This window comes from Chinchilla lanigera, unplaced genomic scaffold (assembly GCF_000276665.1).
Source record: "Chinchilla lanigera isolate Chin_1 unplaced genomic scaffold, ChiLan1.0 scaffold00014, whole genome shotgun sequence".
NCBI classification, from domain to species: Eukaryota; Metazoa; Chordata; class Mammalia; order Rodentia; family Chinchillidae; genus Chinchilla; species Chinchilla lanigera.
The window spans coordinates 1,206,980-1,227,419 of record NW_004955415.1 but is presented as its reverse complement, the minus strand read 5'-3'; the positions used below and the strand labels follow the sequence as shown (position 1 = coordinate 1,227,419).

General features: G+C 36.3%; 1 protein-coding gene across 1 annotated transcript in view; it reads right to left on the bottom strand.

Annotated features, from left to right (window-relative positions):
- Positions 1-8,178: 8,178 nt before the first annotated feature.
- Slc12a2 (solute carrier family 12 (sodium/potassium/chloride transporter), member 2) overlaps positions 8,179-20,440 on the bottom strand; it is a gene marked incomplete at its 5' end in the record, with an annotated part of 80,945 nt that continues 68,683 nt past the window's right edge. Inside the window, 7 exon segments of the mRNA XM_005381114.2 lie at positions 8,179-10,991; positions 12,154-12,221; positions 12,610-12,745; positions 13,401-13,487; positions 15,564-15,675; positions 17,040-17,162; positions 18,548-18,595. Of these exon segments, the coding sequence (XP_005381171.2) occupies positions 10,856-10,991; positions 12,154-12,221; positions 12,610-12,745; positions 13,401-13,487; positions 15,564-15,675; positions 17,040-17,162; positions 18,548-18,595 (710 nt within the window).

The following is a 20,440-nucleotide window of genomic DNA, read 5'->3' as shown; positions in this document are numbered from 1 at the left end:
AACATTGCTTCTCTGCATTACTTTCTTGTCACAACATCTGAGAAAATTAACTAGCAATAATGCATTTTCTCTTTAAGGAAAAAGAAAACTCCAATCAAGAAATGTAAAAATAGGAATATATTAGGCACACACAACTTGAAATTATAATATTATGTCCTGCCTAACTGCTTGATCCTTTCTTCCTTTTGAGAAATTATGCTTTGACATTGACACTGAGCACCGAGATGAGATATTGTGCCCGACTTCCCAGTTAACCTGACCTGATCCTTGTCATCCACAATAATCAGGTGAAGTATTTCAATCTGACCCGAAGAAGGAAGAGGGTGGATGCTAAAAACATAAAAGCAAGAACAGAGAGGAGCCCGAGACTTGGGCCTCCTGGCCGTCTCCTCCTAACCACTTCCTGCGCTGTGTTACCCTTCCGACAAGAGGTAATCTGGTGGGGTTGCCACAGGCGTGAACTGCATTGCATCAGACAGCCTGTTGGGAGGTGGCGATGATGGTAGCACAGCGGAGAAAAGGAAGATGAATAAAATTATCCAGTGATTCCAGTTGTCCTGAAAAGATGACTCTGGGAGGGAGGCCAGCCTGCTGTCCCTGCCAGTGGTGTGTGTATCCTTCATGGGGAAAAAACTTCCTGTTTACTGTTTACATTGCTTGGACAACACACTCGTAATTGCAAATTAACTCTCAGCTGTTACATCATTTAAATGATGTTTGGGGAAAGTTAACTGTGCTAAACTCACTGAGAAACAATATTGGGTAGTTTGCAGTAATGTCAATGATTTTTAAGTGGAATATTGACTTCCTGTATTGCATTAAAATGTAATTTTGCCTGAATTATAAATCCACATGGGGCTGGGGATTTAGCTCAGTGGCACAGCGCCTGCCTGGCAAGCGCAAGGTCATGAGTTCAGTTCCTGGTACCAGAAAACAAATAAACAAACAAAAAAACAAAATATAAATCCACAGGAGGAATCAGGGCCATCCTAAAGTACAACCTATGTGTGCCAGCTCTTTGCAGCTAGTACTTTGAGGGGTAGAAAATGGGCTACGTCTGGCTAAGAAGGACATACAAAATCGTTAAATTAGACTTTTGTGCTAGATTTAGTTCAAAGCAGTCAAATGTATGTGAAATCTTCCAGGTATAACCCAGATGCTCTAGGTTAAGTTGCAGTTTGAATAAGCCACACAAAGTTTGCAGGATGCTCCCCTTTTTACAACTTATCTCCTCTTATAATTTGATTAATCGTGAATTTTAGTTTCAAAGGTATTTGGGGAAAATGGGCAATGTGCAGGTATTCATGGCTCTATTCGACTAAGCTCCCTATTCTTCTATCACTTAACCCTTCTTCAATTCTTAGTTTCATAGTGTGGGAAGTGTAGTCCATTTCTTTTCATCTCCTGGTCTACACCTTGACCTGAAGGTTTTAGGCCAATACTTGTGCTTACTTACTTACCTTGTTAGGGTTTGCTGAAGTTGTTGACTATATAGGCTGAGTTGGTAAGAGATGGAAAGGTTTACTGGGCTTTCTCAACTACAAAATAGGCTTCTTTAGAGGGATATAAAGCACCACCATGTCCTTTGAGTTTTAAGCTACTGTTTGTATTTGTACTTAAACTACTGGGCATTATAATTGCAGGCTTCCTGCCTCAGCAATGCTGGGATTACACATGGTGTTGAAATTTGTATTATAATTTATTAACACATAGTACTTGAAAACAATTTATATGCTTTATGTAGAATAATCAAAGAATGGGTTAGGTAAAATTTAATCTTTGGATGCTGATAGTGACACTATAGGCTTGTTCTGATTGCCCTAGGAAGATTATTTGTTTTTGGTTTATAAAACAAAAACATTATACTACAAGAACACTTCATTTGAGAAGTTTATTCTCAGGCAGACTTGTAGTATTCAAGAACAAGAACATAAGAAAATATAGGATAGATATAATTTGATGAAATTAATGAAAGAATATTCTACTGGTTAACCTCCAATTCTATTTTATTTAGGGAATGGAAGTTTTAGATGTTGGTCATTAATATTTTTCAACAATAGTTGAAAAATAAGTGACTTTTCATGTTATTAGTGATGATTTAAATCCATGCAGAAATGACATATGCTTTTCTTTAAGTATTTATTTTGTTTTAGGTATTGTAGGAATTTCCTTAAAACTATCGCCAGTCTATCATGGGTGAAGAGTAATGGGACTGGTTATGGTACTGTGTTAAATTCTGGGGGGTTATTTTTAGGCTTGATGTTTTTAATTTATTTAGGAAGAATATTAGTGGTGTTTAGATATAGTACGACAAGAGCTTCTAAAGAGTATTCTGACACGTGGGGTTAGTGTAGTAATTTGGGGTATACTAATGTTGCATCTTTTGATGGCATCATGAATATATGGATGAAATAGAAAGTTATTGATTTTAAGAATTGGGAGGATCTAGTTATTTTTGAGGGCAGAGATTGATGTTCCAGAGATTGAAGATTCCATAGGTGCAGCTGTGCTGCACAGTTACAGAAGTTGATTAATGGTTGTAGAGGATAGGTTTTTCATTTCCCAGTCACCTGCCTGCTCTCCCTCCCTCCTTTCTTCCCTCCCTTCTTCCCTCCCCCCCCCCAATACTGGGAACTGCACCCAGGCCTTTGCACTAAACTACATCCCCAGTACACCCCAACCCCCCTTTTGATACAAGGTTTTACTAAGTCACCAAGTTTCTCAGGTTGGGCCTTAACTTGATCCTGTTATTTGAAAGATATTTTGGGTTGCTACTTTTTCTAATCAATTAGTGCTAGAACAGTGGATACCTTATTTTGACTTGATAATTTTATGTATAGTAAAATTCAAGTCCTAAAAGATTTGAGAATTTAGAGACATATGAGGAGAATTTAACTTTAAGATTATGAGCTGTCAGGCTAAATTCTATTGCTAAAGTGAAGCCTAAAGTAGGTATGGCAAAGGCTAACATTTTTTAGATAAAATGGCATAGCTAACTGAGGAATGTTTATAGAGCTAAAATTGTTGGAAATAAAAAACCAGTGAAAATACTGTGCATTGCAGGACATCTGATTGAATTTAGCAGAAGAGCATTGTTCTCATTAAAGTTAACCAAAGTTAGAAACCAGGGTTGTTCCAAAAGTACAGAGATCATAGAGTGCACTACAGACAGCTGTTAGGGAGCTGGCGGTGGTGTGAGTAGGGCTCAGGCACTGGTGCTTATGTTGTATTTGCAGATTTCTGATTAGAACTTTATAATAAAAATCTGTAAGGAGTAAACCTGTACGTATCTTATTTGTCATTAATTTTGAGGATAATAGATACCACACATATGGATCATACAGCTTTGAAATGTGTGTACTTATGGAGCAATCATGTTATATATAGAATAATCTCATATATTTACATGAAATTTGAAATGCTGCTTTGCCCGCATGCTTAACATATCAATAACTGATTAGTAAGAATGATATAATACCTCCTCATCTGATAAAAAGTTGAAAGATTGCTGGCAGTAACTAGAATTAGTACAGTGATAAGAAATGTCAATAGAATTGGTTAATGTTTAGATCTGAGTGTATCACTTAGAAAACAATATATGGTAAAGAGTGCTACTGACAAAAATATTGAGATTTATCTGGTTTGAAACTGTTAAAGAGTTATTCAGTGTCATGGCTGATTAACTATTTCATGGTTTCAATGAATAAATATTTCATGGTTTAAAAGACTAAATACTAGGGCTGAACTAGGCTGAAAAGTGAATGAAGTAAATCTTTGTAACAAGGGAGGGAGATATCTATATGTTAGTAATTACTATGAAAGGTAATGTTACGATAACATGATAGAAGAGAATGTTTATTCTATAGAGGTATGAGTTAGCTGTTCTTATATACTTTCTCAGTAAAGTTTTAAACTTCTATTAGATTCACAATCCAATGTTTTAACTATATTCATAATAATGGCCTCTAAAAATAATTTTTGGAATAAGCAACAGGAAAAAAAAGATATACACTATGATATTTTATGTGAAGGGTAGAATATCGTTAATTGATAGGTCCATTTTCCTGTGCTGTAAGTAGCGCAGAGAGAATAGAGCTATCATAGGCATGTCCAGTCCTAGCAGGACAGTGACGCTCAGATCATGGATCAGGCGCCTCACGTCGGTAAGTGGTTAGCAGCCCAAGTCCGACGGGGAGCTGGCCAGTAAGGTTTGCCAGAGGGAAGTACCTTGGGAGCAAGATTCTGTGGCTTTCTCAGAGGAGTCATCTGACATTTGCCCTCAGGGCCAGTGTGTACCCTCAGAAGAGTGAATTCTTCCTACACAGCCCTGGAAGACAATGATAAGGATGGCCAGAGTGCAGAGTCTGGACAGGGAGCACTGACCAGGAGCTCACCTTAAGGCCGGGTATTCCTCTTTGCTCACCTTTCCAAACGGGCACTCTTAGAACAACTCTTGTTTGTCCTGCATAACCATGTAAGCGGGGAGCAGTCCAGTGAGTGCTTAAGAGCAAGGGTTGAGCTACACTCTGAATCTGGACCCTAGCTTCACAGTATGATATGGAGTCACAGAAGCTACCTCACAGTTGTGCAGATCAAGATAAAATAAGCTATGTGTCTGGTACACAGACGAATTTGATAAAGTTATCAGTGTGTAACCAGTGCAAATGTAGCGTGTGGCCTTTCATAGAAGGCTGAATGAGAGCCACATCTTACGCCGACTTTCCTAAATGTTCCCTCTATAACCAGACTCTAAAAAGGTAGATGAATTAAGTTTTCTCATATTCAGCTGCACTTGGACCACCATTTTTAGAGCAATCACAGGGGTAATAGGTCACCGTTTAGTTGGTTCAGTCTTCCCAGCCTTTCAATAAAATCTTTTACTCTGTAAAGAATCCACTGCTTGTCAAGTGGGTGCAAGACTCATGCCTAATCATGACTGAATCACAGGGCCCCCATTACCTAAGCTGAACCCACTGGGGCCCTTTCCTGTCTTTCTGCCAAAGCTGACAGCATAATACCATCTCCTACTGTCATCACCACGCCCCTGGGACCGAGCGGGGTTTCTGTCAGAAGCCATCACGCATGCTGGGTGGTGACAGTCCACCGTGAGGCGAAGCCAAGCCTAGAGAGGCCAACCAGCAAGAAGGAAAGGTAGACCTGGAACCCTAACGGCACTGTTCTCAGTAGCCCTTGCTTCCCCTCTCGAACTGAGGTGGGTCCCTGCACTTCCTTTTACTGGTAGCATGCTTTGGGTTCTGTTCCTACCATGGACAAACACCCAATGACACTACAATGTGAGAATACTGAGTACTTTGGAAATGAGGTATCATGGTTTGCATCTGCAATGTCCCCCAAGACGCGTGTTCATTAGTTGGGCTTCTGGAAGGTGACTGGATGATGGGGGCTCTACATTCTACTGATCAATCCCCAGCTGAACGTGCTATCAGGAAGTGGGTTCTGGTCAGAAGTGGGTCACTGGCCCCTGGGCTGGAAGGGCATCTCCCTCCCCAGCTCTTTCCTTCGCTGCTTCCCGGCCATGATGTGAGAGGCTCTCGTCTGCCAGCCTATCCCATGATGCCATCTTTTACTCTGGAGCTAGCGGCTGGTCATGGACTGAGACCTTGAAATTTTGAGCCTATACAAACATCTCCTCCTTTAAGCTGCTGGTTGAGTATTGTGTCTCAGCAACAAGAAATTGACAAAGACAGAACCTGATCTGAATCCCTAGATGGTGTAAGGAAAGAGAAATTCAGGTACACCATAGAAAAAAGGACAAAACTCCAAAGAAGGGAGAGTTCTATTGAAAAGCAGGATAGGTGAACACGACTTTCACTCACGAGAGATTATGTGGCAGGAATAAAACAGGCCTCACACATACTGTGTTCTACCACTGGGCAACACCGCCAACTCTGAAGGATGTTTTAGTAAGTCCTCCGGTGGATTCTGAAGTACACTGAAGTTTAAAAACTATTCCAGTCAATGTTTCAATACATAACACACCTGAGGCTCCCTATCAAATTTCTGAAAACACCCAAGTGTGAAACTTATGTCAACAAAGCTAAACTCACAGGTGCATGGAAAGTAAACAAAGGATTATCTTTACTGATGGAAAAACTGTAGAGATGAACTCCAGGGAAGACATGAGTTACAGTTCTGAGACTAGAACGATGTAAATAGTAAGAAATGTTAACTGGGTCAAAAGAGTTTTCAAAATTTAGAGGAAAAAAATGACTTCCACTCTTCACAACTATTTCTGAAGAGGAAATATGACTGTGGAAATAATAAAAAGACAAATCCTTCATAATTAATGAACTTCTTCTTAGAGCTTAAATTTCCATCTCACAACCCTTCTCCCCATACCTTGTCTTTACTTTTTAAATTTCTTCGTCACATTTTTTAGGAATTTCAAAGTTTTGTGATTTAAGCCAAACTTGTAGATGTAAACTGTTGCTTATAGGTTATTGAGAAAAACTCCTGTGAATAGCTCCTTTTCAAATTATGACTACCTCCTTTAAAATTGGATTGGCTAGTACTTTTAAATGTAAAAAAGCAAGGATGTTTATAACTTATATGTCTTTAACCTACCTATGTAATTAGAAAATACGAATACTGCCCAACTTTTAGGATGTCTCTGGCCTGTTATTAGATATATCAGAGCTGAATACAGTTAACCCACGAAGTGCTTAAGTCTTCCAGGAAAAAATCTCAACACTTCTCTAACAGTCTTTAGCAGTACTTTAACTCAATTCTGGTAGGTACGGAGTTAAACTTTAACATCCAATATTCATGGGTCATAGATTCCATTTCATGGATCCAAGAAGTAAGTTTACTTTTACATTTGCTACAAGATAACTGCACTGGTAATTTGTATACACAAATAGTGGGACAAAAAACTGTGGACTAGATAGTTACTTTGGGGCACACGTTCCTGATCTGGAAGGCCAGTGGACAGATGTAAGGCTGCCTGGTTAAGAAGTGACAAATTTGGAGGTACAACCTCTGCCCTAAAATTGTCTCTCTTGCTTGGTCTAACTCAAAACTCAATGTTACACTCAAAGGAGGGAAAATGGGCCAATGTTCCAATGCTCCCATTTAATAGACTATCTGAAATGTTGATCTATGCCCCTGGGTGTATCGTGGGACTTGGACCTTCTTTACCCAATAAACATTACCACTTGTTTCTTCAGACACTACAAATACCCTATTGGTAGGTAAAGTGGAAGCATATCAAATGCATTTCTTTGTTTTTTTCCTGGGGGGGTGAATAAGAACAAAACCTGTTTGTTCAAAGATGAATTATATTTTTGAAATCTGTTGGATGGTCTGAAATTAAGCAAAGTCACATTCCTGTTGTCTCAGTTCTTTTAGGTTCCCAAGGAAGTGAATAAACTGGGCTGAATAGTAACTTATTTCAGAATAAATACAAAGCTCATATAATGGACATTTACATTTGGCTCCGCGTGTATTAAGGTGACCTGACCTGTAGCCAATCTGTATTTGTAGATGTAATTTGCATACCTGCATTACTTCAGCAAACTTGTATAGATAGGGTGAGTGGCTTGTGAGTGACTTGTCTTTCAGAACCCTCTTAACTTACAGATCAGGCATCAGTGAATACATATGGAGGAATGCCTGGAGATCAAAGACCTGTGCTCTAAGCTGACATCTTCATTCATTTACTATGACCTTGGGAAACTCCCTAATGTGCTCCAAGCTGCTTTCTTAGGAGAGATAAATAACTATTCTGTAACGCACTTCTAGGATTTAAATGAGAAAGGAAAAATGTTTTCATAAAACTGTAAATCAGCTTAGTGAAAAATCTTAGGAAGAAAACAAATCAGATTAAATTCAAGGACTGTGAATGCCTTTTAATCTTCTAGCTTCCTCATTCATAAAGAGGGATTTGGGCTCCAAATAAAGCAGAATTAGAGAAGCTAAGTTATTTTTAAAGAATCATAATGAGCTATACCTTATAGAGTTCATCAGTCAGTATCAAGAGTGATTATTCCAGAGGCTTAGGGATAGGGAACAATTTCAAATAATTTTTCCAAGGCACAGATATTAAGATAAAACCATTAAAAAATACAGACATTCATAAAAGAACAGTTACATAAATGAGAAAAAAACACAGACCTGGCTTAGACTTATAACAGGTTAAAATACAAGAGTAGACTTGACTAGTTTTAATGAATCCACTTGCTTTATTGCAGTAACCTCTGTACAAAGCAGCAACTGCAATACTCAAGGTTAAAACATTAAAAAAAGCATTTGTGTGACAGTTATAGTACAGTATTATCAAAATATTACATTTTCAAACTTAGTAGATAATCATCCACCAGAGCTCAAATCTTTAAATTATTTCCATAGACTTAAAAAATGTAATGTCAGCAAGCAATATAAAAAGAATGTAATAGGAACCTAAAATACAAAGGAAACAACGTAACAAATAAATATTTGATTTAATTAACCGTTAATCAGCTTAACATTAACATTCTTGCTTTCTCACCTATAGGAATAATGAACTCAAATGCCACTGTGTAATTATTTATTTCCAAGTTGTCACCAATGATTAGAATTAAAAACTTGGCATTAAAATAATCAAAATTCAGCATAAATAAAGTCAAACGAATAGCTTCAACACTAGCTAGCATCTTTAAGAATTGTTGAAATTTTTAGAGCACTACAACAATCTTGAACATTTTTGACCGGGTGTCTAGTGTTAAGTGAAAGTAATGCACTGTTTTTTTAAAAAGTGAAAATTTTCTTATATTATTTCACAGACAATATCACCCTCCCTGCATTATGTATATTTAGATATATTTATGTACTTTATACACACATGTATGATGCATAACATTTGGTTCCTGCAGTACAGATCACAATGATGTTTTCCTGAATGGAAAAAAAAGCCTTAAATAAAAACAAAAAAGGAAGTGTACCTGTGCACATTTCAAAATAGCAGCACTCAGTCCATGCCCTACTGACCATTTAAAATATTCACACATGATATTGTTTACTGAATGACATTTCTACACTGTCTCCCTAAATTTAACTGCAAAACTTGTAATAACAAATGGAACAATGCTGTGAGTTATAATGTATGAAAAAATTTAGAAAAATTGGTTACTTCACTTTAATATTTTGAATTAAAATGAGATCTCCAATTTATACTCATGCAGCAAAACTACTGCAACATTGAAAATAATTTTTATAGATTTCTATCAAGATGCATGAGAATTTGTGCAACTCTCCATCACTGAAACTTACCAATGAACCATTGACAAAGATTGTAGATGAAATGCTTTCCATTTTGTAATGGATGACACTTGTGGAAGTTACACTCTGGCCTTCAAAGGACTGCCTTTGTTCTCCATGAAACCTACAATCTACTGATCTGATTTTGAACATGTTTACAAAAATAAAAAAAATTTAACGAACCATGATCACTTTAAGCAAAATACCAGCAACATAAATTTCATTACATAGACACATCTGTATCTGTGTATATGCACACACATACAAATATGCAGACATAAATCCCTTGAAATGTTTTTAGGAAATCAAATAAAAAATGAGAAACTTCACATTAATAATTGCATATAAAGCTTTTAGTAACAGTACATATGCACTGTCAAAATTGTACTAGTAGACTGATGTCAAAACAGACATTTCAAACACACAAACTGGCAGTTTTTCTTAACACAAAAGTTTTAAAGTATTAAGAATGGATTAAATTTCAATGTTCAGAATAATCTGTTCAAACCTGAGTGTATTAAGACTAAGTGTACTTGAAAATTGAATGAATTAAGCCTAAAAACATTTCACTAAGAAACCAGTGGTCCATTTAACCATTTGATCAAACATTATTTTAATGATTTATAAAGAATGGTACAGTATAGTGAAATTCAACATAGTGCTTATTTAAATAGTCTATTAAATAACATTGCTTTGTCTAAATTTCCTCCAGAAAAATCTGTTAGCGTTTCTTAAAAGTCCCTCAGATTTGAGGGAAAGTCCAAATTAGGATAAATATCTCTTAAAATAAATACAAATGATCTTGATTTTAATTTAAAGAATGACATGTGATTTTTAAGCATAGCAAACAGAAATACAGGTATATCTTCAACCTTCCCTACTGTTTCAAAAAAGTAAAGACAGAACAACAGCCAAATGGAAGTTTAAAAGGGTAACTTGGCCCTTTTCTTTTCTAACTCTATATTTACATATACTCACACACACCTAACCTTGTGGTTCACCTTTTGGTTACCCCAGCCCCCCTTTCCATGTTGCATTAGCCTGCCCTAATTCTCATTTTTTATACCTAACAGATATTTCTACAAAACATAGAAAACATACAGTACTCAACACTAATTGGTCGATCGAAGATGAAAAGTAGGGTCCATTTTAAGGTGAAAGACACTAGAAATAAAATATCTGAAGGCAAAGTTTGACATCCTACAAATTTATAAAAACAGGATATATGGATGAAATTTGGTTAGTCTCAGAAGGCACCTCGAGGCTAAAGGCTTTTTATACTCCTTTCATCTATCAAAAAAAAAAAAAAAATCACACTTTTATTGCTATTCAAGTAGCAAAGGAAAACTTTACTCTTATGAACTTCAGTCCAACAAGAGAGAATCACCATTCATAAAAATTGAAATATGGAATTGACTAAAACTAAACTCTCCATACACATATCAATGGAGAAACTTTCCTGTGTGCTTCAAAATTAATGAAATAGTGAAAGAAAAGTCAGTTTGCCACTGTCATGTTAACGTGTCATCCATCGAAGATTTCAGTCACTTCTTTAGGCACTGAAGTACCGTTCTTGAGGGCAGTCTACGGTGCAGAACGTCTAGGAATAGAAAGTAAGGACACTCTGATGATTCCCACGAACCAGGAGAATTGGTGGCAGGTCCTTAGACAGAGCTTCCAGCCAGGCCATATAGAGAGCACTGGACACAGCACCCTTTCGTGCAACCGGGAGACTCCTGGGATCAAAGAGAAAGGACATTAAACAATGTTTTTAAGTTGAGTAAAAGAGATAAAAATTATTAACTAAATCACAATAACCACCTAGAAATTGCTATAATTAAATAATACTGAGAGAGGGAAACTGCATTTAGAATTGACCTACCATATTCTCATGTTCCTAGATTAAAACAGAAGTTTTTTTAAACATTTGTTCATAAGAATAGCAAACAAGTATTTCTATAAACTGTAATACAGGAAAACCACACCTGCACCTAAATCTCCAGCTTCGGGGTCTTCAACAAGGTTAGATGGTATTCTTTGAGGACACAGGGATATTTGTGTATCAGAATTTGGAAAACAGAAGCTATTTAAGATACATGATAGTCATGTATTATTATTTTTTATCTTATTTGTTTTAACTTCTATTTATAGATTATGTAGTAGAGATCAGCTAATCTGAAGTTCTTCTCTAAAGATCTATGTGTTAACAGATTCCACTGCCAACAGCAAAGCTTGAAACTTAATGCAACAGTTAAGTATTCGTTAACTGAGCTCTTTTAGTATGCTTTATTCATTATTTGACATGGTTTCTGAAAGTCTGAGCTTTGCTTACTTATATAAGAACAGAGGCTTCAGGACTGAAAAAATGTGGGTACAAGTAAAATCTAGTTAACCTACCTCAGTAGAATAGCCAAAATAGGCATTAGCATTTCTATTCAGTGCAAGCACATGTGAACTATATGAAAACATTTGGAGATGGGGGTTCCATAGGAGTGCTGTTCCAATGTAATCCCCTAAATAACTCCATGGGATTTTTTCCATGAGGAAGCTCTCTGGGCTCCTACTCCACACACGCTTCGTAACTAGGCCACAGTATTTCCAAAGAGAAGAAATTTTGAAAAAATAAAGAGAAGAAACCTAGCATAACCTATTATGATAAAGAATTGCTTAGACTCATGTAAGCTTAACAGGTTTTAATTTTTCTTTTCTCCTAATTTAAGTGATTTTTTCAGATGCTCAAAGCAAAGTATATTCAACTAAGTTTGTTTTTCCCTTTTTTATAAATCACTAAATCATTAATGAGTGCTATACAGGTAAGTACTTCAAAAAGAAATTAAAAGTATAGTACATTATCATAAAATGAACAGCTAAGGAAATCTTAATACAGATAGTACTTACATGACAATAATATTTGCTGTGTTTGAATGTTCCTTTAATAACTCGTTTAACCTGATTTGCCGGTATGTCTGAAATGAAAACAAGACAGAAATAATTCCCAAACTACTTGAAAATTAGTTTAGCATAATTCAGGGCTGAGGACACAGCTCAGTGGTATGGTAGAGTGCGTGAATAGCATGGGCAAGGCCCTGGTTTCAACCTTCAGCACCAAGCAACAGCTAGCATAGTTCACAAAATCGTACACAGACAAAACAAACCGTAATAAATTTTGGCATAATAAAAATATGTATCTCTCCTCTACTTAGAAATGTTTTCCATTATTCACATATAAGCCCGACTTAAACTGGATTTAATTCACACAAATGGTTTCTCCCATGTCAAACCGGAGTCTCTGAAAATTCTGTTTTTTCTTCCCCTAAAGCACATGGAAGATTAATGAAAAGGAAACAGAAATACCTTAGTTTTATAGAGTTCAAGCTCATTATCTGTTATGCGCCATGGTTCATCCTCCTTCATTTTATCTGCAATATCTTGTTCTTTGTCATCTTCATGAAGTCTGTATGGCTCAATCATTTCATCAAATGCTACAATACTTGAGAGAATATTGACTATTTTAAATTACGTAAGGGAAAAATCTTAAATTACAACAAAGTTAGTGCTTCTTGTCTATTATGTGCTCCTTCACATTGCAGCCGTAATAATCACTTTGGTAATTTCTTTAGAAAATAGCTACTTGTAGTCCATAGAACTCAGAAACTTAGAACTGCAATGACAATAATAAAACTGAAACTAGTGTAGATCTTCTCTGTGCTCCTGTGGCCACCTTCTCAAATTAAGCAAAGTATATAGCACAGTTCCAAAATGACCCCTTTGAAGAGTAAGTCGAACTGTGTGGGCCAGGGGTGTACCTCAGTAGTAGAGTGCTCATCTCGAATGCACAAAGTTGTTTCCTCAAAACACCAAGAGCTTTCACAACTCAAATACCAATAAGTGAAAGTAACACAAGAAAATATAGAAGAACATTTTCAAGGGAGGAAAGGACAGACAGTAAAAATTTTAGAATTTCTGGATCCAAAAGTGCTACTATAACAAAGACACTTACCTTAGTATCTACTATTAGAGAGCCAACTATCAATTGGTTTCATATTAAAGCAGGAGGAAAATACTCAAGTCATTAAGTCCAATTATCTGTACAGGCCATTCATAAAAGGGCTCAAAATTTGTACAGAATGTATCCAACAACTTACTTTTCTTTCTTTGGTTTGGTATTGATATCTCCTAAGACCATGATATCGGAGAAGTCTATTCGGAACTTGCTAAGCAAAGTAGCCATCCTACAACACAAGTGAATAGCATTTAGATACATGAAAGGTTTGCATGAATATTTTTATCCTACATAGGGCTCAATCTACGTAATTTAAAAAAAGCAGGGAAAAAAACCCTAAATACTAAATATTAAGAAACTAAACACTAGTTTGTAAAACATGGCTGGACGTAGTGGTGCATGCCTATAATCCCAGCACTCAGGAGGGTGAGGCAAGAAAATCATGGCAAGTTCAAGGACTGGCTGAGCTGTATAGTGAAACCCTATCTCAAAACACAAAACAAAATAAACAAAAGCATGACTTACAGGAAAGCACTATGAGGTAAACTAATGCACAGTGCTCATTCACACAGAAGATGTCTAAATTGCCTAACACTACTACTGTTACATTCTTTTACTTTCTATGAATCTCTTCTTTGTATCTAATAATGAATGGGTGGACAGAGAAAGACATTAATAATACAATTTGAATGGCAACTAGCTTTTAAAGCTAGTGGTAGTTAAATTATATCAGTAAGGATATAGCTTTACAAAGAAAAACAGTAAATAGCTTTAAAATTATTTTCAGATTATTTTTCCCATAAGAATGCTTATCAGAAAACACATGTGCTATAGGTTTAACTACTAAATGCATCACTAAGATTTCTTAGATACGTCACTGTTGAATATGAATAAACACTCAGATGAATTTTGGCATCTAATAGCCTATAGTATAATATGCTAAATACTACAGAGCCCACAAACTCAAATATAAGAAAATACAGGGGTTGGGGATTTAGCTCAGCAGCACAGCGCCTGCCCAGCAAGTGCAAGGTCATGAGTTCAATCCCTGGTACCGGGGAAAAAAAAAAAAAAGAAAATAAATACAAGCCAGAAAGGTAAGTGTGGCATCAAGTGTACAGTGACTCAGAAAGAAAACAATTACGGCTGGGCATGGTGGTATATGACTGTAATCCTAGCATTTAGGAGGCTGAGGCAGGGGGATCTCTGTAAATTGAGGCTAGCCTGAGCTATATAGTGAGTTTAAGACCAGCATGACCTGCATAGTGAGACCCTGTCTCAAAAACAAAGTCAAAAAAATTTAAAGAAAGGAAGAAATAAAAGCAAATAATTAGGGGTGAGGGAGGGAGAAGGAGACCAGATATAAACCAGGATCTTGTGTTCTGAAAAACTACACGGGGCTTTAACAAATGGACTATTTAAACAGAGGTGTGTGGCAGAGGGGAGCAAGTGACGAACTATGTACAGCTGAGGAGGAGGCAAAGCCATGAAAGGCTGAAGCCACAGCAGTGCTACGCGCTTGCACAGGTGCACACCGAAGCCCAGGCTCATCTGGAGGAAGGCCAGGTAAGCACAGAGGGAATGGGCGGGCGGACTGTCAAGGGCCCTGACTGCCACAAGATGACAAGTGTACTGTCCACAGTAGCTCATGGAGAAGTCGTTGGTGGAGGAATCAGATGGCCAAAACTTTGCTCCCCACATGAAATGGGAAGGAAAGGCCAAGGTTAAGGGACGAGAATGCATGTCGTAGGCACCAAAGACAGAGCTGGCATTGTGGCGCTGCAGATGAAGAGGAGCAGGGCACACAGGAGCACCCACACTGCTGCGGTCTCACAGTCCACACCAGGCACCCTGTACATGAACGTTATTTCTGATGTACTATGTCCTTTGATGAAAAGGGAAAAAAAGCGCTGCTTTAAAGCCACAAGGGCTTAATAAAGACCTAAAATGTCAATCTATTATAAATATCAAATCTAAGTAAAATTAAGTGTTTATATCTTAAATATGAAGATCAAATGAAAGAGAATGAGGCTTGGAGTGATGGTGCACACCTGCAATCCCAGCACTCAGGAGGCTGAGGCAGGAGGATCTCCATGCGTTCAAGTCCAGCCTGGATTATATACTGAGACTCTGTCTCCAAAGGGCAAGGGGGGGCAGGGGTTGAACGAAGTTTTATTAGCTTCAGTGTAGGACAAAACAACATGATTTATATTTTCTAGACTGTCTAGTTTTCAGCCTATCAAACCTATATTGTGATAGAAAAGTGCTACTAGATTAATGCTCTTCCAATTTAAAATAAACTTACGCTCTCCGATCATGGTCTATTCTGTTTATCTTTCCACCAATGAATACTCTGATCTTACATTCTTTCCATTTTTTCTTGGTAGTCAGAAGATAGGGTATCAATAATGTCAAACCTGAATTAAAGATAGAACAAGTCATTTACTAAATGCTAATATCTCAATCAGTAACTTTTTATTCAAGGTACTTAAATAAAAGGCAGGGAATGGCATACTTACATCTTGTTATAAAACAAAATTCTTTCATCATTTCTTAAGTCAGTCAAAAAGCTATCAGACAGGCAGGCTTAAACAAGGAGAAAACCTTCTATAGTTATGGCTTTTTGAATAAAGCAATATAGGACAATAGTCTGGCAGTCAGGAAATTAGTCTCATATAGAAGGACTGAAGAAATGAAATGAATATATTTATTGTCCTTACTGGGAGCCAGGTTTCACAATGAAATGAGAAATATGAAAAGGAAGGTGCTGGATTGGAGTTGGTTTCAATCTCTGTCTCCAGGCACACAGATAACACAGACATTATCTACTTCTCAGCTCTGTCCATGAGAAGCCTGCACCACCGATACCCTAGTAGCTGCAGTGTATCTACTGCCCCATTCACTATTTACTTCTTAATACTGTTCTCTAGGAAAGGTAGCAGAGCTCCTTGGGTAAAGGTTCTTTTTCATGGCCAGTACAGGGAAACTACAAAACTACGTAACTGAGCTGGAATATCATCTTCTGTCAGAAAGGAACCCACAGATGCCTGCACCATGACAAATGGTTTACAGCAGTTAGTCAATGAGGATGCTGCTGGCTAAATCGGGGACAACTCTAACAGTAATGACAGCAACAAATTGTACCCCATTAGTAAATATAAATCACTAAGCACACATTGATAGAAACAACAAGAGAACGCTCTTCCTTTCAGTAAATGCTAATAATAACTGAGAAAGAGATGATGGGATGGTAAAATCATTATATATAGCTTTATATAGCTTATACAGCTTCGAGGGAATCACCATATCTGTAGTCATAAAGAGAAGGAAAAAGCAACTTTTCAGTGGGTAAATCTGTAGAAAAACACCCTACTCCAGGGTGAAGGTACACTCTCTCAGTGATGGAATAAATCAACACCATGTGTCCCCTAGGGAAATACAGATATAAGAGCACAGCACTGCTACTGTGACATTTCTGCCAAAAATACACAACTTGAAACTACAAAACATTGAATATCATTCTCAACCAAGGGACCATCACACAAGGGCTTGTAATGTTAAATGTTACGGGGTAAACCTCCAGGACTGAGCAACTTCCATAATGAAAACCTCAACAGACCTGACCACTGCCCAACTCTTAGCTAACTCTGCTGCTGTCTGAGCCCGGTGGTACAACCTGGACAGAGTGCAGGATGAGTAAAAAGCCTATGCCATTTCTTAGTACCAGTCTTCTATGTTTAGTAAATTTTAAATTATTTAGAAAATTTATCAATGATCTTACCTCCATCATCAAAAAGCCACCAGACATCAATAGTATTCTTTCCTTGTTTTTTCTGAAACTGTGAACTAGCCTCAAGAAGCTTTTGGTCAGCTACATTTAAAGGTACAAGAGGGCCCTTGGATTCTAAAGGATTAAGCAGAAAAAATAGATGTATGGAAAGTATTAAATCTCTTTTGCTTAATTCTTACAATTTTCCTACTTTATATATTCAAGTGTGCTCATAATGCATATAGTATATGGCATCCATCATAAGCTTGCAAGTTTTTATAATTTAAATATACTTTAAAATAGCTACATATAAATATCACAACTAAATTCATTTGAATTATCTTGTCTAATTTCTAGTATTTTGAAGTATTCTGATAAACGTACGAGAATCACAAGTACCAATCAAAAATTGTACTTGACTGCTAGATTTTGGTTTTCTGGAAAGCTATTCCAGGCTAAATGGATAAATAAAAAATATTTCTGAAAGAGTATTTCCTTTTTGAACTTGTATCTCAGTAATATAAAGCTCAAAAGGTATTTTTTAAATAAAAAATTATTTGTAACATAAATGACAGAAGGAAGTTGGAGACATACAAATACATGTACAATCATCACAGTGAAACCCTGGTCTGAGAAAAATTTCCCCTCATCTTTTATCTTTTTTGTGTGTCCTCTCAATATGTGGCCCAATTCTAAAGACAGATCACCACATCTTTCTGTTAACCACAGAAAGATGGTGGGACTCCTTGGAAGGGTACCTATTTACTGTAGGTGCCAAGGACAGTATTTCAAAGGAGTTCCCATGCATGTTCCCAGGGAGTCAGAACAAAAACAAAGAACAGCACTGGTTCTGTGAACAAGCAAGATGACTATCATGAAATTCCTATACTAAGACTTCAAAAGAAATCCACAAAAGGAAATCTCTTGCAAAATGTCTGTCATTCACTTTTCATGCTGCCAGGATGTATGCAAACATGACAAATGATTTTGCATGATGAAATAATATGGCTACCAAACCACACTGCTCCGTAACTCTCACCTCTATCTCCTGCTCATAAAATTCATGTACGCTGACATGACTGTGTATCTCCCAAACGCAGCAAGACTGTGAGAAATATTGTAATTTTTGAAATGAAAAATATATTAGTATCAAAGCTGAGGAGTTGGCTGGGTAGAACTGATGGTAAAGAACGCAAGTGACACTGTAAATAAACAAGCCTATTTCAGTGTCCCTACTTATCTAAACCATGCAGTTTAAAATAAAAATAATTAATACTAACTTTCTGGATTTGAGTATTTCAGAACTATTGATGATTTAAAAGAATTTTTCTGAGATATATCACCTTGTCTTCAGGAAAACGTAACTTTTATTTGGACTAATAATTTTATAATCTGCATTTAAAGATCATTACCTCATCCTGAAATAAGAACTAAGGTAGAAAAAGAAAATAATAAGGTAGGAGTTAAAGTGTTAACAGCATGGAAAAAAGGATTAAAATAAAATGATGAAAAATGCCTGCCTTTTTTCAACAGTGGTTGAGTTGGAGTCTTGCCATCCTCTTCCTCATCTAGATTATGTTTAAAAAACACAAAATATTAAGTTAATTGCCTTTACATTATAAAATAATGAAAATGTAAATAAGCACATTTATAACAAAACATAGTATGAAACAACAGTCCATGAAAAATGATCAAGACTGAAGGTTAATACTTTCTACACTGAATTTTCAAGATTTAAAAAAGCAAACCCATTTTAGACACTACAGGGTAAATGATTAACATTCACCCTGAAATTTTATTCCTGTGGAATTATTTAAAACTATAATATTTTGAAAACTTTCATATTTGAAATCAGCTGAGAAAATGTCAAACTATAACTTATATAGCAGAAATGACTTTAATAAACTGACGTTGTACATAACACATAAATTTTAAACATGCTGCTGTATCACTGTGCAAATCACTAAAAAACAACTTTAGAAATATTTAATGGATATCTGGTATTTGTAAAAGTTAATCAGCACTTGAAAAATTGAGGAATTTTTATCAGAGATAGAAGTCTTCTGTTATATATAAATGCCAAGTTATGCAGAAGTATAAATAAATCAATAAATATATATGCACATATATATGCATATATTTGTTCATTTATATTTAGTAGTAATCATTTCTACCCCAAAATTAACAGTTTTCCTAACTCCATGTTTTTCTCTGAACATAAGCTTGTATTAGTTTTTTTAAGGCACATAGTACTCCCAGTTGGATGACAGAATATACTGCAGTGGGACTGCCTGTGATTCCAGCACTACTTCATATCCCTTTCCTGGCTGGGTGAGCCTCTTCGACTTCTTTCTTTGCAGACAGGGTTAGCAGTACCCACCTCTTACAGTTGTTATACTGTAAGCACTGAGGGAACAGAGCTCAGGGTTGTCATAAGCATGCACTGAAAGGGCGCTCTTCCTGTCCCCGTGTACACTGAGTGCCTCCACAATCAGTACAGACACAACTAAATACTGCGACTATGTAATAACTGCACAAGAATGTTTCTAATTCTGAATACTTTTTACATGTTTAAACTTCTCTACAGAGCTGGTCCATGCCTATAATCCCAGCAACTAGGATGCTAAAGCAGAAGAATCACTATGAATTCAAGGTCAGCCTCTGAGTATGAGACCCTGCCTCAAAAACCAAAAAAAAACCCAAACATACCCAAAACTAAAACAAAAAAGAAACCAAAACAAAAAAAAAATTCAAGACAAACAAACTTCTTGACAGTATCTATGCTGATTTGAGAACAGACTAAATAGAAAGCAAAGAAAAAATAAAGTTGACATTATTTCTGAATGCTAACTTTATGTATGTTATGGTAAATAACCATATACATTTAATTTTATAATACTGAACATTACCATCCTCATAAAATAAATATTTAATATTATTTGCCTTTGATAATTTTTTAAAAAAATTACAACTACGGATATCCTGTATTCATTAGATGAGTTCAGAAAAGTCAAGGAAATATTGACATTTAAAAATGATTACATTAAAGGCACATTGATTGATTTTTACAACAGAAAGATGAGCAAATAAATGTACTGACCCAGTACCCTAGTCTTCAAAATGTAACATAACAATAACCTACTGTATGGATAACATCAACTAACATATGGGAGCAAAGAGTAGCTGCCTCATAAATATTAGTTCTTCCAACATGTCTTCATGCATTAATTCCTAACAGACTCTACAGAGAAAGGATCAATTATAAGGAAAATAAATGAACAAAACAAGAAAAAAAACAGGAGAAAAAGCAAGAACGTATGTCATAAACTAACATACATGTGGAAACATAAAGAGTTGTTCCCAGGATCACTTTATGGAGTTTGAGGCAAAAGAGAAGATAATCAAACCAGCAA